The 24453-nt window shown below is 42.9% G+C and overlaps 1 protein-coding gene across 3 annotated transcripts in view; it reads right to left on the reverse strand.

Annotated features, from left to right (window-relative positions):
• CDK12 (cyclin dependent kinase 12) overlaps window positions 1-24453 on the reverse strand; it is a 719108-nt gene that overhangs the window by 451778 nt on the left and 242877 nt on the right. For all 3 annotated transcript variants that reach the window (XM_044055049.1, XM_044055050.1, XM_044055051.1), the window contains one exon: window positions 22301-23248. In XM_044055049.1, coding sequence (XP_043910984.1) covers window positions 22301-23248 — 948 coding nt within the window. The remainder of the gene's footprint in view (window positions 1-22300; window positions 23249-24453) is intronic.

A 24453-nucleotide genomic window follows, 5' to 3' on the forward strand; every position in this document is an offset into this window, starting at 1 on the left:
CCTCTTGTGGGGACGAAGTGCCTTGGACAGTCTTCCCCAGAAAATGCCCCCCTACCCTATCTGGGAAGCATCCATAGTCACTACGGCCTTGGTCTGAGAGGGGGAGAAGGGATGGCTCCACAAATTTTCTTCTGGCTTCATCTACCAAGATAAATCCTTTTTGCAGTGATTTGTGATTAATATTGGATGGAACACGAGGTGTGTTAGAACTAACCACTGCAACGACAGGAGCCACTGAAGCAGCCTCATGTGTGATACCTCGCTAGGGGAACTGAAGTTATTGCTGCTGCCATGAATCCGAGAAGTTGTAGTACCAGATGAGCAGGAACTTTGTCTTGGGAGAGCATCATTTGAAGTTGCTATCTTATCTTTAATAACCTGCGATGAGGAAAGGAGGTCAACAGGATTCTAGGTCCTGCGTGGAGGACAGTTGTCATTTTTCTTTGTTGAATGAAATACCCAAGGTTTCGGCAAGATGCAGAACAGAGTCTATGGCGCAAAGCAGCAGATGTCTGGTGGGGGCAGTGAAGAGCCAGTCGTCTAGGTATGGAAACACCAGGAATCCCTGCAGTCTGAAATGAGCTGCTATAACTGCCATGCATTTGGTGAACACCCTGGGGGCTATGATGAGACTGAAGGACAGTGCTCAAAACTGGTAATGACTAGCGCCTAATCGGAAGTAGAGCTATCTTCTGGAGCGCTTTTCCATTTTTATGTGGTAATATGCACTCTGAAGATCTACAGAGCACATCCAATCATCCGTCTCTAAAAAGGGAAGGATAGACTGAACCTTGACCATTTGGAATTTTGCCTGTTGTACAAATTTGTTTAATAGGCTGAGATCCAAGATTGGCCTCCAGTCCCCTGTCTTTTTTGACACAAAAAAGAATCTCGAGTAGAATCCGGATCCTATCTGGTCTAGTGGGACTGCTTGGATGACTCTTTTTTGAAGTAGTTTTTGAACTTCTAGTGCTGCTAGATCCCTCTGACTGAGTGGATCATCAGGAAATCACCTTTGGGTTTGGGAAAAAGAGTGAAGGAAATGCAGTAACCTCTGGTGATTACTGGTTGCACCCAGGAATCCGATGTTATTGTGAGCCAGGCTGAATGGGGCAGAGAAAATATTCCCCTGATTGCTTCCAGAGATGAGCAACACGGCCACTGCTCAGGACCACTGGTAGGGTTGTCCAAAAAAGGAATCTCTGGAACCCTGGTTACGTGGACCTCCTCTACAATGGCAGTGGCTTCTTCCAGAAGAGTTCCCCCCTCTGCCCCGGGGGGGGGGGTACTCACCACGTGTGTCCCAAAAAGGCCCTACGGTCTTATTGAACCATATTTTTCCACTCCTCTGATTCCTAGAGTAAGGTCATTGTGGAGCAGAAAAATGCACACCCACAGCAGAAAGGGTCTTCCTGTCCTTTTCACATTTGGCTAACATTTCTTTAACTTTTGGGCCAAACAATGAAATAGCATCAACAGGAGCATTGAGAAAGAAGACTTGAACGGGTCAGCAAAATCACACAAGCGCATACAGGAGTGGGGCCTAATGGCAATGACTGTACCTGCTGATCTAAATGTCCCTTCGGCTGAATGCACAGTAAGCTGCATGGATGAATTTGAGATCAACTTCTGGGTGGCAAGTCACCACCATGGCATCCACTGCTAGACCCTTAGACCAATGGGGATGATCCTCTGGACCTGAAGGAATCTTGTCCAGTCTCCAGGGAAATGGGCTCTATGGTGTCAGGAGCCTTCCACTCACGTTGCATGATCAATTTGATTAGCACACAAGAAGTAGATGGACAGGTACAAAAAGCTTGCAAGAAAACAGATTCCTTACAGGATGGGTTTGAGGGCTTCCAATCACCCCTCTGCTGTAATATTTCCAGGATGTCTCCAAAGGAGACATATTCAGGGGATGATCGCGAAGACCCTTCCTCTTCATCGTAATCTGTATCCTCAGTGACGGATTCTTCTGGAGAATCCAGGTGCTTCCTCTTGCACGATCTCTTATGGGGTGGCTCCTCAGGGGGAAGTTATGAGGAGGACACCGAAGAGGGGGGACCCTTAACTAGGGTATCTTGCTGCTCTTGTGCCTGCTGCCCAGACATAGTAGACTGTGGCAGCTGCAAACCAGAGGGAATAAAAATATAGCACTCCAATGGGGTTGGAACTAACTGGGAGCCTGCTGAAGCTAAAGCTCTCTCCATAATCTGGAAGGCAGGTCCACTCGAAGTGGGATGGGAGCCCGAAACAGAGAAAGAAAACCTCGGAACCAGGGTCACACCCCGCACCGAGCCACCTCCCAGACTAGGAGCAGAGAGAGGACTTGAAACTACCATGGTCCCGAGAACCACAGACAGCGTCATAGAAACAAATGGTGCCGGTGCTAGGATCCTGAAACTGGCAGCCACATTTCGGTACCGTAGGAGCCAAAGACCACAGAGTAGATTCCGGTGACGAGCTAAGATCCGCGGTTGGCACCGGGAGCGTCAAAGCAATGGTGTCCAAGACCTGGTAGGAGGATAAAGGAGGAATATACGTAGGAGTCCTGGGAGAGTAAGCCTCGGCTCTGGCAGGGAGGGAGGGAGGTCTGTGAGGCTGCAGGAAGGCCTCTGGCTCCCAAGAGCTGGTCCACTAATCTGACTACATCCAATTCTGATAGACTCCTGGAGAAATGGATTGATATTCCCGATGGAGACTCTTGTCTGTCCACAAAGTGACTTAGCTGCTGACCCACAAAAAGTATCAACTGAAGGAGAATATCTAGTCCGAGGAATACTTAGAATATCGACCTTCAGCACCATGGTCTGTTGTATAGAGGGAGAAGATGAAATCAAATGAGTAGATTGTAGCCATTGTTGGTGCTGGAGAGGTCGTAGGCGCTGAAGTTGTGGTCGATACTGAAGTGGTTTGAGTACGTACAATAGCGGATTGCACCAATGCTGATTTAGTTGTCTTTGGTGCAGGAGCAGAAGTTAGTGACATTTTTGGTATTTTTTACTTCGATTCTGAAGAAACTGTGGAACCTGAGATTTCTGAGATTTAGAGTCATGTACCTTAGGGGAAGATGGTACCAAATGGCTTCATTTTTGGCTCCATTTTTTACTCAGACTTCAGAGATTTTGAAGTTTCCCCCTCAGATACAATTCACCAAAGGGACACTTTAACAATACTTTTGGAATTAACTTGTTGCGTCTCTCTGCTTGAGTTCGGGTGCTACAGCACTTACAGATACTACAAGGAATTTCCACATGGGGTCACCCAGACAATAGACAAAAGAAAGATGCCCATCAGAATTGGGCATCTTTCTGCCACAGTCCTTGCTTGAGTTCGGGCGCTACAGCACTTACAGATACCACAAGGAATTTTCACATGGGGACACCCAGACAATAGACAAAAGAAAGATTCCCATCAGAATTGGGCATCTTTCTGCCACAGTCCTTGTTTGAGTTCGGGCACTACAGCACTTGCAGATACCACAAGGAATTTCCACATGGGGACACCCAGACACTAGACAAAAGAAAGATGCCCATCAGAATTGGGCATCTTTCTGCCACAGTCCTTACAATGTTTAAACCCGGAGGTCCCTTTTTGTTTCCCTGCCATGTCGACTAGTTAGTGTACAAGACACACACGCACACACTTGTACAAGAAAAAAGGGGAAAGAAAAGTTAATGCCAAGTATATCAAAAAAATACATATATATATATATATATATATATATATATATTTTTTTTTTTTTTAACGATATATCAACTATGGTATATGAGGAATATCCAAATAGGTAAAGGAAGGGAAAGAAGCACAAGAGAAAAATATCAACGATAGTATTAAAGGGTTACCAACGGTAAGAGGGGGGAAAAGAGGCCTACTACCAACAATAGTAAAAGAGAAATACCGTGAGGTAAAAAAAAAACAGGAATAGAAAGCTCCAAAAAGTCACTCACACAAAAATAGTCTTAACCACTAAGTATTAAGGAATTAGAGAGTTTACAGTAGAATAATCAGAAAAATAAGAACATTTTAAACACTTAGCTGAGAGCATCGGTTGATGTGTCCAATTTTCTACATGGCAAACAAGATCTGAATTAATGGGAAGAGACGCAGTATGGGTAGAGCCTTAGCTCAAGAGTTTTTGGCTGGCGTGAGTTTTGTATAATGGCCGAGTCGGTTCCAAGGGATGGGAACAGAACCCATTAGTCAAGAATGAATGAAGATTGACATCAGATCAGAGGTGTCAGCCGCAAATCTCCCTTCATGAACACTTTACACAATCTGAAAGATATCAGTTGTTGTGTCTTTCGGCTTTTCCCGGTTAGGGGTCGCCACAGCGGAACTCCGGTCCGCTAATGACTGGTGGTTGAATTTTACGTGTCGAGTTACCAGCCCTGATGCACAACCTTCCATGCCTCCACGCAGAAGGAGAATCGAACCGGACAGTGTCTTACTGTGAAGCACCACCACCGCGGAATGGTCTTTAAAGCCATCATGGAAACTGGAAACAGCAACTAGTTGGACCCTAATAGTAGAAGCAGATGTTTCTTGATCGAAAAGCATAGCTAAAAATTCCAATACCTTTTTTACTGGTGCAGAAAAGGGGATAAGGCCATTATTGCAGTCCCAAAGAGGAAATCTTTTCCACTTGCTGAGATAGTGTTTCCTGGTGGAAGTTCAATGAGAGGCCAGTAAGATTTTTTGTACTGGAGAAGATAAATTCTTCTGCGTGGCGACTAACAGAATTGGAGGAGCCAAGCTATAAGCTTGAGGTTCTGAAGATTTGGGTGCACCAGTCCCTGTGGATGAGAAAAAAGATCCAAAACTGGTTCCAGAATCCATGGACAGTGAACTAGATGAGGCCACAAAGATTTATTGAGGCCAGAAGGGTGCAATGAGGATCACCTTGCTTCGCAACTGCTGGCTTTCTTTAAGAAGAGAAGAATGAGAGGGAAGGGGGGAGAGGCACAGAGTAGTCCTGAGGGCCAGTTGTGAAGGAGACCGTCTCTTGGGGACTTCCCCTGAGGGGGAATGAGGGCAAAGTAGTTGCTGCACTTGTTGTTTAGGGGTGATGCAAACAGGTCGCAGCAAGGCTGGTCCCAGCAACAGAAAATCTCCCTCATCACTCTGGGATTGAGAGACCACTCAGGAGGTAGGAGAATGCATCTGCTCAGTTTGTCCGCTATCATGACTGAGCTCCCAGGGATGTGCATTGCTATTAGAAAGCGGATGGAGGATACTACCCATTGCCACACTCAGAGCTTCCCAACAAAGGGGGTAAGACTTTGTTCCGCCTTGTTTGTTGACATACCAAACTACTGACATGTTGTCTAACTGAATTGCAATTGTTCCTAGAGGGAGGACAGATTGAAAGGCTTGCAACACTAACAGCACTGCCCTCAGTTCCAGAACACTGATACTCACACTGGCCTCTATCAGCAAACAAGTGCCTTGGACTGTTCTTCCCAGATAATGCCCCCCACCCCCATCTGGGAAGCATCCGTGGTCACTATGGCCTTGAGTTGGGGTGGAACAAAAGGACAGCCTAAAAGAATTTCCTTGGAATTCATCCACCAGGATAAGTCCTTCTTGCAATGACAGGTGATTAAAAGTGGATGCTTCAGTGGATGTGTTAAGATGGACAATTAGGATGCTAGAAGCCATTGTAGCAGCCGCATGTGAAATCTTGCTAGTGGAACTAAGGTTATGGTCGCTGCCATGAACCCAAAAGCTGAAAGGACTAGAAGTGCAGGAGCCTTGTCTTTGGAGAGAATGGCTTGTACTTGCGAGTGTTTCTTCTGTAGCCTGTGAAGAGGAAGGGAAGCTACACAAAAGAGATGGTATTCAGACGAGCTCTTATGAACTCAATCTCAAGTGGGACTTAGCTGAGATTTTGATTGGTTCACTGTAATGCCCAAATGATCACACAGAGGCAGAATGAAGTCTGTTGCTTGAAGCAGTAGATGCCTGGTGGGAGCGCTGATGAGCCAGTCATCTAGATAAAGAAACAATTGGAATCCATGCAGTCTCAAGTGAGCTGTTACTGCTGCCAAACACTTGGTGAACATCCTGGGGGATGTGGTGATGCCAAAGGGCAGCCCCTGAACTGAAAATGACTCGTCTCCTAGCTGAAAGCGGAGGAACCTTCTGGAGCATTTGTCCAGTTTTATATGGTAATACTCATCCTGAAGATCTATACAGCACATCCAGTTGTTTTCCTCTAGAAAGGGAAGTATAGACTGAACCGTGACCATCCGGAATTTTGCTTGATGAACAAACCTGTTCAGAACACCGAGATCTAAAATCGGTTTCAAGTCCCCCGTCTTTTTTGGCACCAAAAAGAATCTACAGTAAAATCTGGATCTTATCTGGTCTGGTGGGACTTCATGGATTACTTTTTTCTTTCTAGCAGCTTTTCAATCTCTATCGCTACTTGAGCCCTCTGATTGGGTGGAACATCTGGGAGTCTTTGTTTTGATTTTGGAAAGAGAGAGGAGGGAATATGGTAATAGATGGCAATGATCTTCTGCACCCAAGTATCCAAAGTTTTTTTGCCACCAGGCTCGACTGCAGAGAAAATCTTCCCCTAACTGCTTCCGAGGTAAGCAATCGGACCCCCTTTCAGGAGTTCTGGTAGGACTACCCAGAGAAAGAATAACTGGAACCCTGATTTTGCGGGCCACCTCTGCATTGGGGTCGGCATATTCCATTAGAGTTCCCCCATCTGCCCTGAGTGGAGCGACCACCATGTGTGTCCTGAAAAGGCCTTTGGGGTTTTTTGAACCACATCTTTCCACTCCTATGATTCATAGAGTAGGATCATTGGGGAGCAGAAAAATGTATGCCCACAGCAGACAGGGTCTTTCCATCTTTTCTCACACCTGGCTAGACTTTCTTTAACTTTGGGGCTGAATAAGGAACATCCATCAAGGGGAACATTGACGAAGGAAAACTTAAATGGCTCCGTAAACTCACACAAGCACATCCTGGCATGATGCCTTATGGCAACACCTGAACACAATGCACTGGTCATCCCTTCGGCTGCATGAGTAAAAAGCCTCATGGACAAGTTGCAAATAGACTGTAGGGTAGCTAGCTAGGATGCCACTTTATCCTGGACCTCCTCAGACAAAGCTATTTCTAGGGTATTTGATAGCTCCTTGATCAGCTCCCTCTACAGCCTAGTGAAATGTGGCATGAAATTCAAAGACCTCAAAGCAACGTTAGATGAAGCGTACACCCACTTTCTGAATCTGTCCATGGCTTGGATTGTTGATTAGGGGGATGAACAGTGGAACTCTCTCTCCAGCTAGTTCCTTTTTGGTGGCGCTGCCACCACTAAAGTATCTACTGCTAATCCCTTAAACAAATGCTGGTGGCCCTCTGGAGCTAGGAATACTTTACCTGGTCTCCAGGAAATTGGCTAATACAGAGTCAGAAGCCTTCCAAGCCTGCTGCATAATCAATTTAATAAGATCGTCAGCAGGAGGAGGTCACCCAAGAAGTCGTTGGGTGAGCACCAAAAGCCTGCAAGTACAATGACTGTTCAGAGGTAGGGTCTTTGGGTTGCCAGTTACCCCTCTGTTTCAGAACTTCTAGAATGTCTCCGAAGGAGTCATCCTCCCAGGATGACCATGGGGAATCCTCCCCATCATCCAAGTCCATGTCTTCTGTGACAGATTCCTCAAGGGAATCCAAGTGTTTCCTCTTACCAGTCTTTTTCCTGGGTGGCTCCTCCTTGGGAATCTCCGAGAAGGACTCTAAAGAAGAGGGGGCCTGTGTATGAGTATCTTGTGGTTTAGGTGCTCACTGTCCAGGCGTGAAGGTTGGTGGCAGCTCTGGGCAACAGGGAGTCATGGGATAAAACTCTAACACAGAAAGGACAAGCTGAGAGCCTGCAGAGGCAAATACCATCTCCATAACCTGGAAGGTAGGCCCTCACGAAGAGGGATGACAGCCCGGAACAGAGAAGGACAACCTCTCAACTGAGGTCACACCTCACTCAGAGAGACCTACCCTCAAAGCAGGAACTGAGGCAGAGCCCACATCAGCCAAGGTTCAGAGAGTCAAGGATGACTCCAAATAAAAAACTGGAGTGAATCCGGAACCCTCGGACCAGACAGTGAAGCTACTGTCCCAGGAGTCTGTTGGTTCCAAAGGAACCAAGGGAATCAAGGCAGATCCTGAAACCAAAGGGGAAAAAGCAGTCAGCACCAGAGCAGCTGGAACAAGGGGGACTGGAGCCAGATGCTCTTGGCCCTCACAGGAGGTTAGAGGAGGAAGATTTGATGGAGTCCTGGGAGAAAACTGGCCTAATTCCAGAAGGGAGAGGGGTCTGGGAAGAAAGAGAAAGGACTCTGGCCACTAGGAGTTTATTCACCAACCTCACAACATCTACTTCAGTTAGACTCCTGGAGGAAAGGACAGATAAGCCTGAGGGGAATTCAGGACGGTCATGAAATGGACTCGGAAGCTGCCCCACAAAATGGTCAACAGAGAGTGAATACCTTGTCCTGGGTGTCATACGAATGTCTGTTTTCAGCACCAATGGAGGTTCCGACAACTGTGGAAGCATTGTAGGAGGAGTTGGTAATAACAGGGAAGCTGAAGCTGTTGGTACCGATGTGACCAGCACAGAGGTCTGTGGTGCCATGGTAGATGGTGCCGAGGTAGTCAGTTCCTAAAGTTTGTGAACTTTAGTCTTCAGTTCTGCTGAAGTGGTGGGAGTGGGAGTGGAAGGCTTATGTTTTTTTGCTATTGGAGCCGAAGGATATGTTGGCACTGAGTGGCTTTCTTAAGTCCAATATCAGATTTAGAGGGGGACATGTCGGTCTTTGATATAGCCTCTTCAAAGGAAGATTTAATTAGATCTTTCAAAATTATTCTTTCTTTCGACTAAGACCCAGTTACTGAATGCCTGACAAACAGTGCAGTCTAGCTGGAGATGAGCAGGGCCTAAACAATACACACAGGAAAAATGCCCATCAGAATTGGGCATCTTCCGTCTATAATCCTGGCACTGTTTAAAGCCAGTAGTGCCTTTTGATTTATTCATGTTGACAGCACAAAGAAAAAACGAAGGTCAACAGGCAGAAAACACACACACAAGGGGGCAACATCGGTAGGTCAAAGTTGCCTAAAGAGGTAGAGAAAAAGAGAGGGGTACTACCAATGATGTAAGGAAAGGAATACCGTAAGGTAAAGGAAGCACACTAACATTACTAAAATGGAGATTGATCTATATGAAAAGTATCCGCCCATGGTGGTGGATGTTAAGATGGACCAACTCATAGGCAGTATTGCTGTTTTTGAATCTCAACTACTTGTCTATAAGAGGAAGAAACTGCAGACAGATTACTCTGATTTTTCCAATAGCCGTGTCTTCTCTTGGCCTAGGGAATATAATGACAATAAGACCAATAGTTCTAATGGCCATTCACATAATACTCCAGTTTCCGTGGATCTGATGAAGGAGAACAATGATTCTACCTTAAATACTGTACAGACATCACAAGTAACAGAAAATAATGCAGGCATATGTATCACTATGCCCCTCCCTGCTGTGACGTCATCTAACTCTCCTGTCGTCACTCACATCCAGAGTGGCGTTCGAAGGAAGGAAGGGGGAGTAATGGCAGCAGAGGGATTAACTGCGGGTGTTTCTATGTCTAATGTGGACGATGGGGCACATTCTTTTAGTTCATCTTTCCAAATCAGGTCCAACCATTTTCGGCACAGGTCGCAGAGTCATAGACGGATGAAGCGAAAGGCGTCTATGGAGAACAACAACACACAAACATTGAAGAGGATGTGGCAGGGCAATCGCGAACGCGGATTTGAAACATATCTAAACAGACTTTTTCGGCACTGGAGTTAGCTGTACTTCAAAAAGGTATGACTTTCATACCATCGGACAAAATGTCCCTGACTGATAATGTTATTGAACTGAAAGCTTTCACTCGCAATATTATGTTGAAGTTGTTATATGGTGGGGAAGTACAGGACACTGTTGGTTCTGTTAATAATTTTAAAAGACCTAGCAGTTATGTTCCTATGGTTAATGGCGTTGTTGAAACATTTGAAAAAATGTGCTTGAAGGATATTTATAAAATCTATGATAATATTATAAGTAAATGTTTTTGCAATCTGAATGTTTATGAAAAGCAAGCACTAGATAATTTACGACAAGATGCAACTATTTCTATTAGACCAGCCGACAAGGGAGGTCCGTTAGTAGTCATGGACCATTCTTGGTATAGGACGGTCATGCGAGACATGTTAAAGGACCCTACAGCATATAAAAATGGGGTACTTGCGTATTATTGCAACCACATTTTCGCGCTAATGCTGGTTGCTTCTCCTTGTGTCAACTGGGACCCAATGAAGCATGAAAAAACCACAGAGACATGTTTTCTGTAATGTGTTCTGGTTTTCAGGAAGGTTTCTCACTGAAACGGCTGAAGAAATAAGGTTTGAGAAACAGGTTTCCCCATTTACTGCCAGCATCTCATGATGTCCGTTAAGCAAGTCCCCCATTCCATTTAAAACGCGTTCCTTTTTCACAGCCTTTGCCCCGAGAACTGAAAGCCATCAGAAAAGAGAAGCAAAGCAGTACCCTGTCTAACTTCTTACAAAGTAATCAGGAAGGGTAGACTGTTCACATACTCTTTTGTGGGATCTTGGTGGTGGGTTTGTAAAAACGATTAAGGGTTTTCAAATGTGAAGATTTATGCCTAGCATGCTCAAAAGTGTGTGTGTGTGTGTGTGTGTGTGTGTGTGTGTGTGTGTGTGTGTGTGTGTGTGTGTGTGTGTGTGAGAGAGAGAGAGAGTGTGTGTGTGTGTGTGTGTGTGTGTGTGTGTGTGTGTGTGTGTGTGTGTCTAAACATCGTACGCTATAACCTGCCCACACTCCTTTCCGGCCAACGTACGTATATACCCGCAACCACTATGATGATCACTGAATTTAATGCTTAACGTCTTTCAAGCAAGCTAGCCGCAAATCCTCAAATTTGAACCCTTAAACATTTTACAAACCCACCACCAACATCCCAGAAGAGTTTTTAACAGTCAACCCTTCCTGATTACACTCCCTTTTTGTTATTTGAGTAAAAGAGAAGAAAGTCCAGCACGTCGGAAAATGTGGTTGCAATAATACGCAAGTACCGAAAATATTACACATAGGGATGTCGAGAGTTGTATTACTTCTACTCACAAATGGACTGTTTGGAATGTCTGCAATGCCATAGTATTGATCAGGGACTTCTTAAGTATTTCCTGATAAAGGAACCCCTTATACCTATAATTCAGGGCCTTCCAAAAATCCATAAACATCATACTAAACCACCAATGAGGCCAATAGTGGCGGGGGGATGATGGGCTACAGAGCCCTTATCATTCTATATTGAGCAACAACTTAAACCAATTATATCAAAGAACAGATATATTTTAAGGGACACTAAACAGTTTTTAGAGGACCTCTATGATGCTGTTGACAATAAATTACCCTCTGATACCTACATTATGGCAACCTTAGATGTGCAGTCGTTGTTTACAGTTATTCCCAATTGTCAAGGAACAGATATGCTTAAACGATATTTAATTGATGATGGTACGTATGATGCAAGTAAAACTGACTTAATATGTTTCCTGTTAGAAATGGCTTTGGAGAATAACTTATTCCTTTTTGAGGATAAGCTGTTTAGGCAACGAGTTGGCGTGGCGATGGGCACATCCTGTGCCAATAGCTACGCCAACTTGGTTAAGGCTTCATGGGAAAAGGAGTTTGTGCTGAAGGAAGACATGGGTTTTCCTATAACATTCTTTTGCAGATTTGTGGATGACCTCTTCCTCCTTTGGGAGGGGGATATGTCCAGTTTCACCCAGTTTGTGGAATTTATCAACAATACCACTGGGTTCTTGAAGTTTAGAGCCAACATTTCTCTTACATCAATTGAGTTTCTAGATGTATGTGCTCGTAGATCTGTGCAAGGAGATTTTATCACAGAAATATACAGGAAGGAGTGTTACAGGAATACCTATCTGGAACGTAGTAGTATGCATCCCCAGTACATTTTTAAGAACATAATGAAAGGGCAAGCACTGAGAGTGTCAAGGTTAACAGCTAATGATGAGAGCTTTGATGGAGCACTTGTAAATCTTGGTAAATCCTTCCTTGAGAGAGGTTATTCTAAGGAAGAAGTTAATATGACCATTGCACAGAGACACAGTGTGAGAACAAGTCTGGGTAGGCCATATTTTTCTGGAATTAAAAGGGTAGCCAATGAAGTTAATTCTAGGAATGAGTAAATGAGAGTCCCAGTGGCTTATTCCAGCAACATTAATTTGTTGAAAAATGTGTTTTCCAAGAACTGGAACGTTCTCTGTGCAGATGAAAGAATAAGACAAATGGTTGGTGAAGTTCCAGACTATGCTTTTAAAAATAAGAAATCTCACAAAAGAATCCTCTGTGGCCCTAAACTGAGCCAAGGGGAAGGTTACCCAGACTCTAGAGTCTGGTTATGGTACTTTACCATGTAAAGAATGCAATTTCTGTACATATCTTGATACTTCAGGGGGGTTCCATCATCCAGACACAGGGAAACAACTGAGTTTTCGTTTGAGAGCAGACTGCAATTCCACTAATCTGGTATATCTAGGCTATTGCTTAGTATGTTTTTCGTTCTGCGGTGGTGGTGCTGCGGTAGCGTTGTCGCCTCACAGTTAGACGTTGCACGTTTGATTCTCAGTTAAAGTGTCTTCTGTGTGTCGACATGCGTGAATGGGCGTTCCTTCATTGAAGGTTGTGAGTTAGGCCCGGCAAGCCAGTATGTAAAAATCTACTGCCAATCATTAGCGGACCGGAGTTCCGCTGTGGCGATCCCTAACAGGGAAAAGCCGAAAAAAGACAAAGAACACAGGTATGACCACACGCAGGTTATGGGATCGGATTAGGGAACACCTCTAGGACATATCTAGACATGCTGACACCAATGCACTGGCACGACATGTCATGACTGTGGGTACAGAACATGAGTTCAGATTTATGGTTATAGAGATGGTATCATTTAATGCTAGACAGGGCCCTGTTAGGAATAGGGCTGAAAATGAGTGTCTTTCAGCTTTTCCCGGTTAGGGGTTGCCACAGCGGAACTCCGGTCCACTAATGATTGGTAGTTGATTTTTACATGCCGAGTTACCAGCCCTGACGCACAACCTTCAACAAAGGTATGCCCATTCACGCATGTCTCCACGCAGAAGACGCTCTAGCTGAGAATCGAACAGTGAGCTCAAATGGATTATTAGAATGAGGGCGAATTTGGGTAAAGGACTTAATGATAAGCTATCCACTCAACCCATATTAGCCAATAGACCTTTACATAGATGAGAGGATGTTGTATTATTTTTATGAAATTTTTATGAAAGTATTTTTATGAATACATCTTTTATGAATGAATGCATGAATTTTATGAATATGTACTTAACATTTTTATGGTCAGATAGGGACTGTTCATGAATTGTTGGTCTTTTTGTATTTTTACATATATATATTTTTGATGTATACATTTTTGATGCTGTATCTTTAAATGTTGAACTGATGTGATATCATTATGTGGGGAGTGTATTTAAATGTTTGAATTGGTTAGTTTAAACTGTCTGAGGAAGCAGCTTGACTGCAAAAGTGCTCACCATTTTCTATTTGATTAAACTAGTGTTTTATCTAGCCGTGGGTTCAGTGCTCTTTGCATATACATTTTTTACATATTTCTCTGTTGTGAAAGCAACGGTTTATCCACGCAGTCTACTTATTTTTGTTGATTTTATATATATATATATATATATATATATATATATATATATATATATATATATACACATACACACACACACAAAATCTATAAATGTATATATATATATATATATATATATATGCACATATACATATACACAAACAAGATTAGACAGGAATATGAGGGACAACATTTTTACTTAGCTGAGAGAGAAACTGGCTGATGTATCTTGCAGAAAACAAGATCTGACATATTATGGAGAAGGGTACTGTGGGTAGAGTCTTAGCTCGAGAGTTTTTGGCTTGCGCGAACTATGCAATGGCTGAGCTGGTTCCAAGGATCGGAACTGTATCCCATGAATCAAGAATAAATGAAGACTGACATCATCAGATTTGTTGTTTTTATGATATTAATTTATATAGATATAACTTTCACATTTTGCTAAATATCTCAACAGCCAAGTAACACAGACAGAACTCAGCATCATATGAATGCTCTCAGCTAGATGAATAAAATGCTGCTTACAGTGTGTATGTAACTTGAGGGATTGCTGAGATAAAGTAAGTTGTTTACAAAATATTACAAATAATAGCTACTGTTTTTCTGTGACTTATAAAATTTGGTTTAAACCCTAGAACCTAAAGCATACTACCACTATAAAAATTGTTTGTGCTGAAGAATTTGCCATTCATACTTATTTCATAACCACTATGGTTCCAGAGATATGAGCATTTGTTTGAAATGTGAGGACCTAATTTGATTCTGACAAAAGGCTTAGGCTCCGCCCATTGAAAGTAACAGTGCAAATTTGATGAGCCTCATTGGTCAGAATGAGTTATACGGACAGCACAAGACAATGGTAAAACAATTAAAAAAAAAACATGCAAACAAACCTGTGAAACTGATATGGGTTAGGTGACAACTTCTTAGCCTCCAAGAGAACACTTCTCATAGAGGAATAAATAATAAACAGAATGAACAAAACAAATTAGTTGCCTAGAATTCCTGTAGTGAGTTACTAAGGATTTTGAAGTAAAAATTGAAGGTGTTAAAAAGGAGCAAAGACTTAATGTGGTAGCTATGCAACAGTCAAAGCCTCAAGAGTTAAGATTTTTGAAGCTCAGCTGTGGTCTAAAAACCCATGAACAGTAAAATTCTAGTAAGGGAAATGAACGATTGTGACTACTGTATTTCGCTGCAAATTAGCTATCTAAAGCCCTAGAAAACTACCCAAACAACAGCTACAATCCACAATGTTCTGAACAGGTGCTGATTATGTTAAGATCCGTGGCTCTTCCTATTAATATGCCCAAAACACTTGCCACTTCTGAACCTTACAGTGTACAGTATGATGGGAGAATGAATGTGTGGGGGATTAAGGAAAGACCTTTGTAATCTTTGTTATGCACACTACTGTTCTTTACAAGGTGAGATGGGAGGGTGAAGAAATAAGAAGATTATGAAAACACCATTCTTCTAACCTTCCCTGACTTGACTTAAGCTACCAAACTCAATCAAACATCTGATGCAAGCTAGGGGAAAGTTCAAGTGCATTAGGCATCTATAATGCAATGCAAATGCTGCAAGAATATTACAGTTGTGTACACTTACCATAAATGTGTATTCACTGTTGCAGTCATTACATTTGGGTAATCTGCTTGCAGGTTGCCCTCAGTCGCCCTGATTAAAGTCTTGTGTCCTGCGTTGGTTTCTGTCTCTTCTTGCATGACGTCAGGTCGTCAGGGGTATAAAACATGCAGCCGACGCCATTACATCAGTTTTTCTTGCCCCATATGTCAGGTGCCCCCCAAATGGGGAGCAAAATATATATATATAAATCTATATACAACTAGAAACACAAAAATATACCTCCTAACAAAAGCAAATGCACCAAAAAGGCTTTTAAGCATAGTAAAAGAAAGAAGAGGTATAGTACAAGAAAAACAGGGGGTGGAGGGTAATCAGGACTGCAACAGTGAATACACTCGAACATCTACATTTATGCTAAGTGTACACAACTGTACTATGTTCATCATGTTTCACTGTTGCAGTCATTACATTTGGGTAGATTCCCAAAGCTAAGGTTGGATGGATGGATCTATACAGGATTGGGAATAGCTATAAGGCCCTGCAAAACAGCAGTGGCAAAGCCAGCTCTGGATTTAGAGAAAATTGGTAAGTGATCATGCTTGGTGAAAGTATGCACTGAACTCCAGGTAGCAGCTTCTAGAATATCTCTGGTAGGAACACCTTTGAGAAAGGCTGCTGAAGTAGATGCAGCCCTGGTGGAATGAGATCTGATCCCCTGGGGGATAGGTTTTCCATGGTACTTATAAGAGAAATAAATACAATGGCTTATCCATTTAGAAACAGTTTGCTTTGAAATAGCCTTCCCCTATGTCCCTGCAGCAAATGCTACCAACAGTTGTTCAGATTTTCTTTGAGATTTAGTCCTGTCCAAGTAGAATCTAAGCTGTCTGTGTACATCCAATGAATGCAGAATCCGCTCTCCCTTTTTCTGTGGATTGGGAAAGCCACACTAGATACCACCTTGGGCACGAATGATGGATTGGTCCTGAGTGACACCCTGTCCGCATGAAAGATGATGAAAGGCTCCACTGAAATAAGGGCCTGTAATTCAGATATCCTTCTAGCTGAAGTGATTGCTAAAAGGAAGGCTGTTTTCCAGGAAAGAAATTTTAAGTCTGCAGTTGCAGCTGGCTCGAAAGGAAGTAGAGTGAGTTTCTCCAATACAAAGTTAAGGTCCCAGGCAGGGGTTGGAGCTCTCCATGGTGGTCTCAAGTTTTTGGCCCCTCTGAGATACTGCTTCAGAAGAGGATGGGAGAAGAGGGGGGGGGGACTGTGTTGTAATGAGCTGAAATGGCTGAGGCATGGATTTTTATGGAAGAAAAAGACAGGCCCTTCTGAAGCATCTCAGTTAAGTATTGCAAAATCTGAGGTAAATTGGGCACTGCTGTGCTCATCCCTTGAGATTGATTCCAGGCACAAAATCTTTTCCCATTTGTCAGCATAAAATTTTCTAATACTAGGTCTTCTCGCCTCCAAAATGACATCCATCACAGGTTTGCTGAGGGATGCTAAGGGGGAATTTAAGTGAAAGCCAAGCTGCAAGATTCAATATTTGCAGCTGAGGATGCAGAATTTGGTTCTCCTGCCGAGACAATAAGGAAGGTGTCTGCAGCAGGTGCCACAGAGAAATGTGAGACACACGGCACAGGAGAGGGTACTAGCGTTGGCGAGGCCAGTCTGGAGCAATCAAAATCATTTTTAGTTTATCCTGTTTGACTTTTAGTAGAACTCTGGAGAGCAAAGGCAGAAGGGGAAAGGCACAGACCGATAGGCTTTTCCAGCTGAAGAACAGAGCATCCACTTTCCAGGCTTTTTTGTGATGAGTTCTTGTGCAAAATTTGTCCAACCGGTAGTTCTGGGGTGACGCAAAAAGATCTATGTCTGGGCTCCCCCATTTGCGTGTCAACATGCTGAAAATCTGTGGTTCCAGTTTCCATTCATGATGGTCCGTGAAATTTCTGCTTAGTTCATCTGCCAGAACATTCTGCTTTCCTGGCAGGAATTGAGCTTGTAGTTGTACTTGGTAGCTCAAGGCCGTGTTCCACAATGCCATGGCTAGTCTGTAGAGGGGGTAGGAATTTGTACCCCCTGCTTTTTTATGTACCACATAACCGTGGTGTTGTCCATCTTTATCAATAATTTTCCTGGCTGAAGGTAGTCCTTGAAAGCTGTCAGTACATTCTGTACAGCTAGCATTTCCTTTTGATTGATATGAAGGTGCATTTGATTTGGGCTCCATTTGCCATGAATGCACTTCCCTGCCAGATGAGCCCCCCCATGCATAGTCCGATGCGTCTGTAGTTAGGGTTTGGTCGGCAGGGGGTGGCGTGAATGGCAGTCCCTTGTTTTGGTGGCAGGCCTCTGCCCACCATAGGAACTCTAGGCGTAGGCAAGGTATGATAGGAATCATTGTTTCCAGGCTGTGACAATGTTGACTCCATAAACTTTTTAAGTACCACTGAAGTTTCCTCATATGCAGTCTTGCATACAGAATTAGAAGAATACAGGAGGCCATGAACCCCAAGGCATGCAGTATTTGCCTTGCAGATAGCAGGGTTTTGTGGCCACCTGTTTGAAGTCAGTCAAATGAATTTGCTTTTCTGGTGTAAGGAAAGCCATCTGGGCAGTTGTATTCAAGCTTGTACCCAGGAATGTAATCTTTTGAGAGGGTACCAGTTGAGATTTCTTTTCGTTTATGGTGTACCCTAGACAGGTTAGAACTCTTTTTACAAAATGCCAGATGTTTAGAAGAATGGCCTGGTTTTCTGCCTGAATTAGACAATCGTCCAGGTATGGATATATCTGAATATTTCTTTGCCTGCAAAATGCAATTACTGGAGCCAGTCACTTTGTGAATACCCTGGGTGCAGTAGACAAGCCAAAGGGCAGTGCAGAGAACTGATAATGCATGCAGCCTGCTTTGAAGCGTAGGAATGTTCTGCAAGATTCCCTGATTGGGATATGCAGGTAAGCCTCTTTTAAGCCGAGAGTTGTCAATCAGGCATCCTTGCCTAGCATAGGAAGTAACTGGTGAAGAGTCAGCATCTTGAATTTTGGAATGTCCAGAAAGGTGTTTAGAGTAGACAGGTCCAGAATTGGTCTCCATAATTTGTCTTTGCTGGGTACCAGGAAAAGTCTGGAATAGAAACCTTGTTCCTTTTCCTTTTCTGGTACTAGCTGAATAGTCCCCATGTTTAGGAGGGAAATAATTTGTTTCTGAGCCTCTGCCCACTGATGTGGGGGGTAGGTCTGGCCAAACATTTGGAGTTGGCAACGTGTGGAAATGAAATCTGTATCCTTAGGACACTATGTTTAAAACTCATTTGTCCTGGGTTATAAGTTGCTAGTTTCTTGAATGAAGAGCCAGTTTTCCCCCCAAAGGGGCAGCTAAGAGGCAAATGCTTGGTAATTTCAAAGTCAGTGAGACTCTTTACTATAGGGTGGTGCCTTGTTGTTTCCAGATTTGGAAGTGGAAGCACCCCATTGCTTGGTTCTGAAAGTCCCTTGGGACTGAAGCCTGTTGCTTTTGGAATGTCTGGGTTTGGCCGTTGTGGCTCTGGAAGGAGCTGGAAAGGACCAGTTCTTAGTAGGCCAATGCCTACTAAATCTAGCAGGTTGCACTTGTAAGAAATCTTTCACAGTTTGCATAGATTTAGCTTCATTTTCCATCTTTTTTAGAACTTCTTCAGCCTTATTGCCAAATAGGCGGTCCTGCTGTAAAGGAGCTTCCAAAAGTTTTGCTTTAACCTGATCAGGCAGAGATTGCTCCTTAAGCCAAGCATGCCTTCTAAGAACAGACCCAGTAACAGCAGCCCTGCAAGAGGCCTCTAAAGAATCAAAACCACATTGCAAAGTATGTTTGCCAACTTGTTCAGCTGAATGCAATAAATCCTGCAAATCTTTATTCTCCACACAGTCAGAAATCAACATCATTTTCTGTTTATGCAGTCCCATGATATGCTGTTGATATTTTAGCATATGAAATTGACAGTTTAAAGCCCTGATTGCTAAGGTTGCAGAAGTATAAGCCTTTTTACTCCATCTATCCAGCCCCCTGGAATCCCTATCGAGAAAGAGTAGGATTTTTAGCCGTAGAAAGCTTAATGCCCTTGGACCTCTGAGAAATAATTTCAGGGTACGCAACAGGATTCTTGAAAAGGAATTTATACGAGTCAGGAACCCTGCAGTACCTGTCTGGTTTGCCAAGTGCTGGAGGCAAGAAATCAAGGGACATACTGAATGCCGAAAACACATCATCAACAATATCTAATACAGGAGGTATAGCCAAAGGCCTATGCTGAGGAAGAAGGAGGAAATCCCTAAGCCTCTTTTTGGATTCAGAGAAACCCTGACTTTCCCAGTGGAAATGCTCCCTTAAGGTATGTAAAGTTTACCCAAAAGAGAAATCCTCAGGTGGAGAAGCAAAGGGAATGGAATCCTCTGCATCAGAGTCCTCATAAGTAGGTATGGACAAATCCAGACCATTAGAAGAGTCGGAAGAAATAGAGTCCTGTTCAGAAGATTCATAGTCAAATTCAATCCTAGACCTCTTGAAGGGGGTGGGGGGGTTGACTACCCCTGATAAAAGTAATTAAATCTTCAGCCATTTTGATCATTTGTTTTTTATGCATAGGGGCCTGAACATGTGGCCTGGTAGTCAGTTTATACATAGATCGAGATTTAGGTCTCAACACTGAAGTTGGAGTAGGTTTAATATGAAAATCTGTAGGCCTGAATACATCCTCAGAAGCCGGTGCTTGCTCAGTGGCTCCAGACCCATCCAAGGTAGAGACATCCGCAGGTTCCATATGTGAAGTATCTCGCGGCATACCGAACTTCGAATGGGTCCCAGGAGAGGCCTGCGAATCAGAAGTAGCGGGTATCAGGGGCTGCAAAAGCACCTCACTGAGTACCGGCAAACTGGCTTAGGAGAATCATTGTCGGCAGTTTTGGACCTCAATGGCCCGTCTCTTTCTTTGCGTTTTTTCGGTATTCCGGTAGTCGGGTGGCTAACCAACGTCATTTCTGGATAATTAAACCAAGAACCAAAATATTTTGAAGCAAAAATGCACAGACGACGGATAGTGCGCTGGTTAAATAAAGCACAAAACCGACAGCAAGGTACTTCGTGGTCAGGGCCTAGGCAAGTAATAAAGTACAAATAAAAGTTCTTATGAGGTATTTGCTTCCCACAAGTAATACAATTATTAACTTTTACAGACATCAGTAAAGAGCAAGAAAAAGTTTCCTCAACGGGGTACTTAGCTTTTAGTCGAAGACTTCGGTTCTGAAACTCGAAAACGAAAATTTCAGGAGTGGGCCGACTGGCACTTGCAAACTGCTTCTGCTTAGGGCACCGCACGGCAAGCAAGAGTGATGTAATGGCGTCGGCTGCATGTTTTATACCCCTGACGTCATGGAAGAAGAGACAGCAACCAACGCAGGACCCAAGACTTTGTTAATCAGGCTGACTGAGGGCAACCTGCCAGCAGATTACTCAAATGTAATGACTGCAACAGTAAAACACGATGAACATCTGCATTCCCTCTAACTTTGAATGGACTTGGAAGAGGAGGATGGGAGGTACACTATGAAAGAATTTCATTAATGATGCAATTTGTGCTCTACAAAAGGGTGAAAGAATTGCATACTCTGACTTATCTATGTGTTTCTAGTGAAAAAAATAATGCATTTATTTAAAAGCAGAATGGTGCTTACTTACTACAAGTGCATTACCAGTTTTTTCTGCTAACAGTATATTTTAATAATATAACTTCTGATGCTAAAGTATGACATACCAAATGCTGTAATTTTATGTGCAACTGAAAGTCACACATTAGCTAAATATAATGAAACAAGGGAGTAAATATGTAAAAAAAATACTTACTATATGATGGCATGAATTAAGATATAGAAATCAAATGATCACAAGATTTTCTAATGCTCTTTACACATATACAAATATATACTGTTTAGGCTTAAATAAAAAACATTCATAAAAGACAATGTTATTGAGATTTATCTTTTGCCAAGGCCACACTAATTTGAGCTACAGAGGAATATGTAATTCATGATGCAAGTTCCTTCATTTTAGCTTACTGCAGCATTTTTACTGTGCAGATCTTTGGATTCTCTCAGGTGATCTATTTCACTGCTGAAGGACATGGGCTTGATCAATCATCAACAGTATCGGAATGCATTCTGCCATCTGCCTTGATGTGATCTTGAAAACTAACTGGTATATTTTGATCAATCACATTGAGTGTTTCTGGAAAAAGGATTTGTGGTTCACAAACCAATGAGTTCCAAGTCTAAAATGCTCTTCTTGATACATAATTTAAGTCTCACTGACATTTTTTAAGATGAAGCCGTCTTCTAAATACATAACAATAATTTGACCACCATGTCAGCACAGTTATTACTGGGTCATGTGTCCATGTACTGTTAAAATACCTACACAGCTGCAAAATTCATCTACATACATCCTTTATACAGTTCTAGACATAGACTTTTTATGGATTCACAACCAGAGCTTCTTCGTACCTCTTCATACATCATAACATTAGACAAGTCTTCAAAAGAGAAAACAGGGCACATAGGAGAGAAATTTAAAAAAATCTTAACCATTGTAAAACAGCATTATTAAATGATTAGGTTGCAAATCATGCTATGATACCCTCATCTACTTTCTTTGGGTAGTCATGAATATATCAGTGCATATCCCATTATCCTAACTGCATACTACTGTATATCAATACACACCCCAAACTGCTGGGAATCAATGTGCACAATGTCCCCCTCTGCACAATTTTTCACTCCCTGGAGTCTGTATGTGTGCTATAGTTTATGTTGAGTACAATGCAAGTATGAAACACAAACTGCTGCAAAAAATCATTATGCCATCAAGTTAGCTGCATGGGTCTTACCTGTCCAACTCATCATCTCCTGGCAAAATTGGAGGAAGTGGCAGTGGAGGTAACGTAGAGGTTTTCAGATGTGGCAAAAAAGATGATGGATATGTCTGAGCCTTTGCAGGAGACTGAAAAGATGACTGAGAGTTTGCCTTAGATGAGAACTGCAACAAAGAAGTTTTTGTCTGAGTAGATGATGGTGGAGGAGGTGGAGGTGGTGGAGGTGGTAGTGCTGATAAAGGAGCAGAAACTGAAGGAAGTGCTTGTGCAGACGTAGGCTGTGTGGGAGATGGACGTGGTGAAACAGAGGGTGGTGGTGCACCTTGCAGGTGAGGTAGAGAAGTCGGAGGTGGTGGAGGCAAAGGTGGCGTCTGGGGAGGGGGAGTTGAGTTCGGCAAAGGTGGAGGGGGAGAAGCAATTTGTGGTTGTAGTGAGGTGTCCTCAGTCTCTTTGTTCACCTCCTCAACCACTGGCTCAGGCTCTTTGATCTCCTCTTCCAAAGGTCTTGATTCTTGCACAGGGGTTGCAGACACTTTTTCAGTATTTTCTTCATTCTTTACAGTTTCCAAAACAGTTTTATTTTCAACAGCTGCAACAGTTTTATCCTCAGTATTTAAATGCAAAGAATTGGTGAGGTCTGTGTCCGACGCAGGCTTTTCAGTTTTAACTGTTTTCGTTACTTTTTTATTGTCCGTAACTGCCACTTTGGATTCAATTGTGCTGTTTTCCTTCTTGGACTGTAAAAGTGGTGAGTTTTTTGTGTCTTTCCCATCCAGCTTCGCAGCTGCAGCAGCACGCTCCTTTTTCTTTCTGCTTAGCTCTGCTCCAAGGCTGGAGTTGAACTGCAACTTGCTGGGTGATGTACTGGAATGACGACTAGTGGAACTGGCTCGTGGCTTTCTGCTGTGGGATAATGCATGCCTGGAGTACACAGGACTTCGGCTTCGGGATTTTGCAGGTTTCCTGTTAAGTATTTAAAAAGTACATATGAAAAACATAATAGATGCATTAACAGTTCAGCTCATACCAGATTACTACCAGAATCCAAAAACAAGAAGAATCACTGAAGCATCTACATTCCATGAAAATTAAAATACAGACTAGTTGTTTAACAGTAATGATTTTTGAAATTATTAGTATTATAATGTACTGTCTTTTTCCTGCACTGAATCCCATCACAACATAAATCTACCTGAATGAAGGTGACATCTAGCTCCAAAACTTGTCTTCACACCTTCCTTCCAACTTTATCCCACTTTGCAGTCAAATGTCGGAAACAGATGCATAACAGTGTGTCCTTCTAAACAACCTTCACTGGCATTTCAGCATTCAGCAAAACCAAGACAAAACTTTACATACTACAACTCTAGAAAAATCCAGGAAAAAAAATGCTGGAATACGTTATACTTGAAAGTGACAAAAAAGTGATACTGCTCAAGTGGTAAAGCTGCACTAAAATGGAATATTACAAACTACATCAGGCCATGCAAAAAAGAAACATTTTAGTAAAATAAAGATGATGAAAAGAAATGCCAAGCTACCTGCCAAACTGATATAATTCACACCAAGATTATCAAACAAAAATTTAAAACAGTACAAAATAATACTCAAAAAAAAAAAAAAAAATCAAACGAGAACCCTGCCTCTATGGGGCACAGTCACAGCGTTCCAACTAAGGCTCAAAGACAACTGCTTCAAATTAGCAACTGAAACAATGGAGCAGCCGGGGGTGAGGATATGAGTTGGAGAATGAAAGTGAATCCCTGTGATGACTTACCCATTCAAAGGAGATGTAATTTACAGAAATGCATGCAGTGGAAAGACCAGGTACTTGTATCTAGCTTCTTCAGGAGTCGTCCTCCAAGGGGGGCATAGCTTCATGGAGAGAGAGCATACAAGTCCTACTTGAAGATGAGCACTGCTGAGTGCATGTTTGCACACCTCAGCAGCCAAAAGGCAAGGAGTTCGTGCTTGCAGGGTAAACAACTGGGCCAACTGGCCAAGAAGAAAGGCTGGTGAATGACACGTAATAGGGGATTAAAAAAAATAAATAAATAAGACGGTAGGGGTTAAAGCTGCATTGTCCAAAGCCACAGCGTCCATGGGACCCAATAAAGTCACTGGCTGCATCCTACATGAGCTACAAAACAAACTGGCACCACCTGTGT

This window comes from Protopterus annectens, chromosome 13.part0 (genome assembly GCF_019279795.1).
Source record: "Protopterus annectens isolate FY-2018-M chromosome 13.part0, PAN1.0, whole genome shotgun sequence".
Lineage (NCBI taxonomy): Eukaryota > Metazoa > Chordata > Ceratodontiformes > Protopteridae > Protopterus > Protopterus annectens.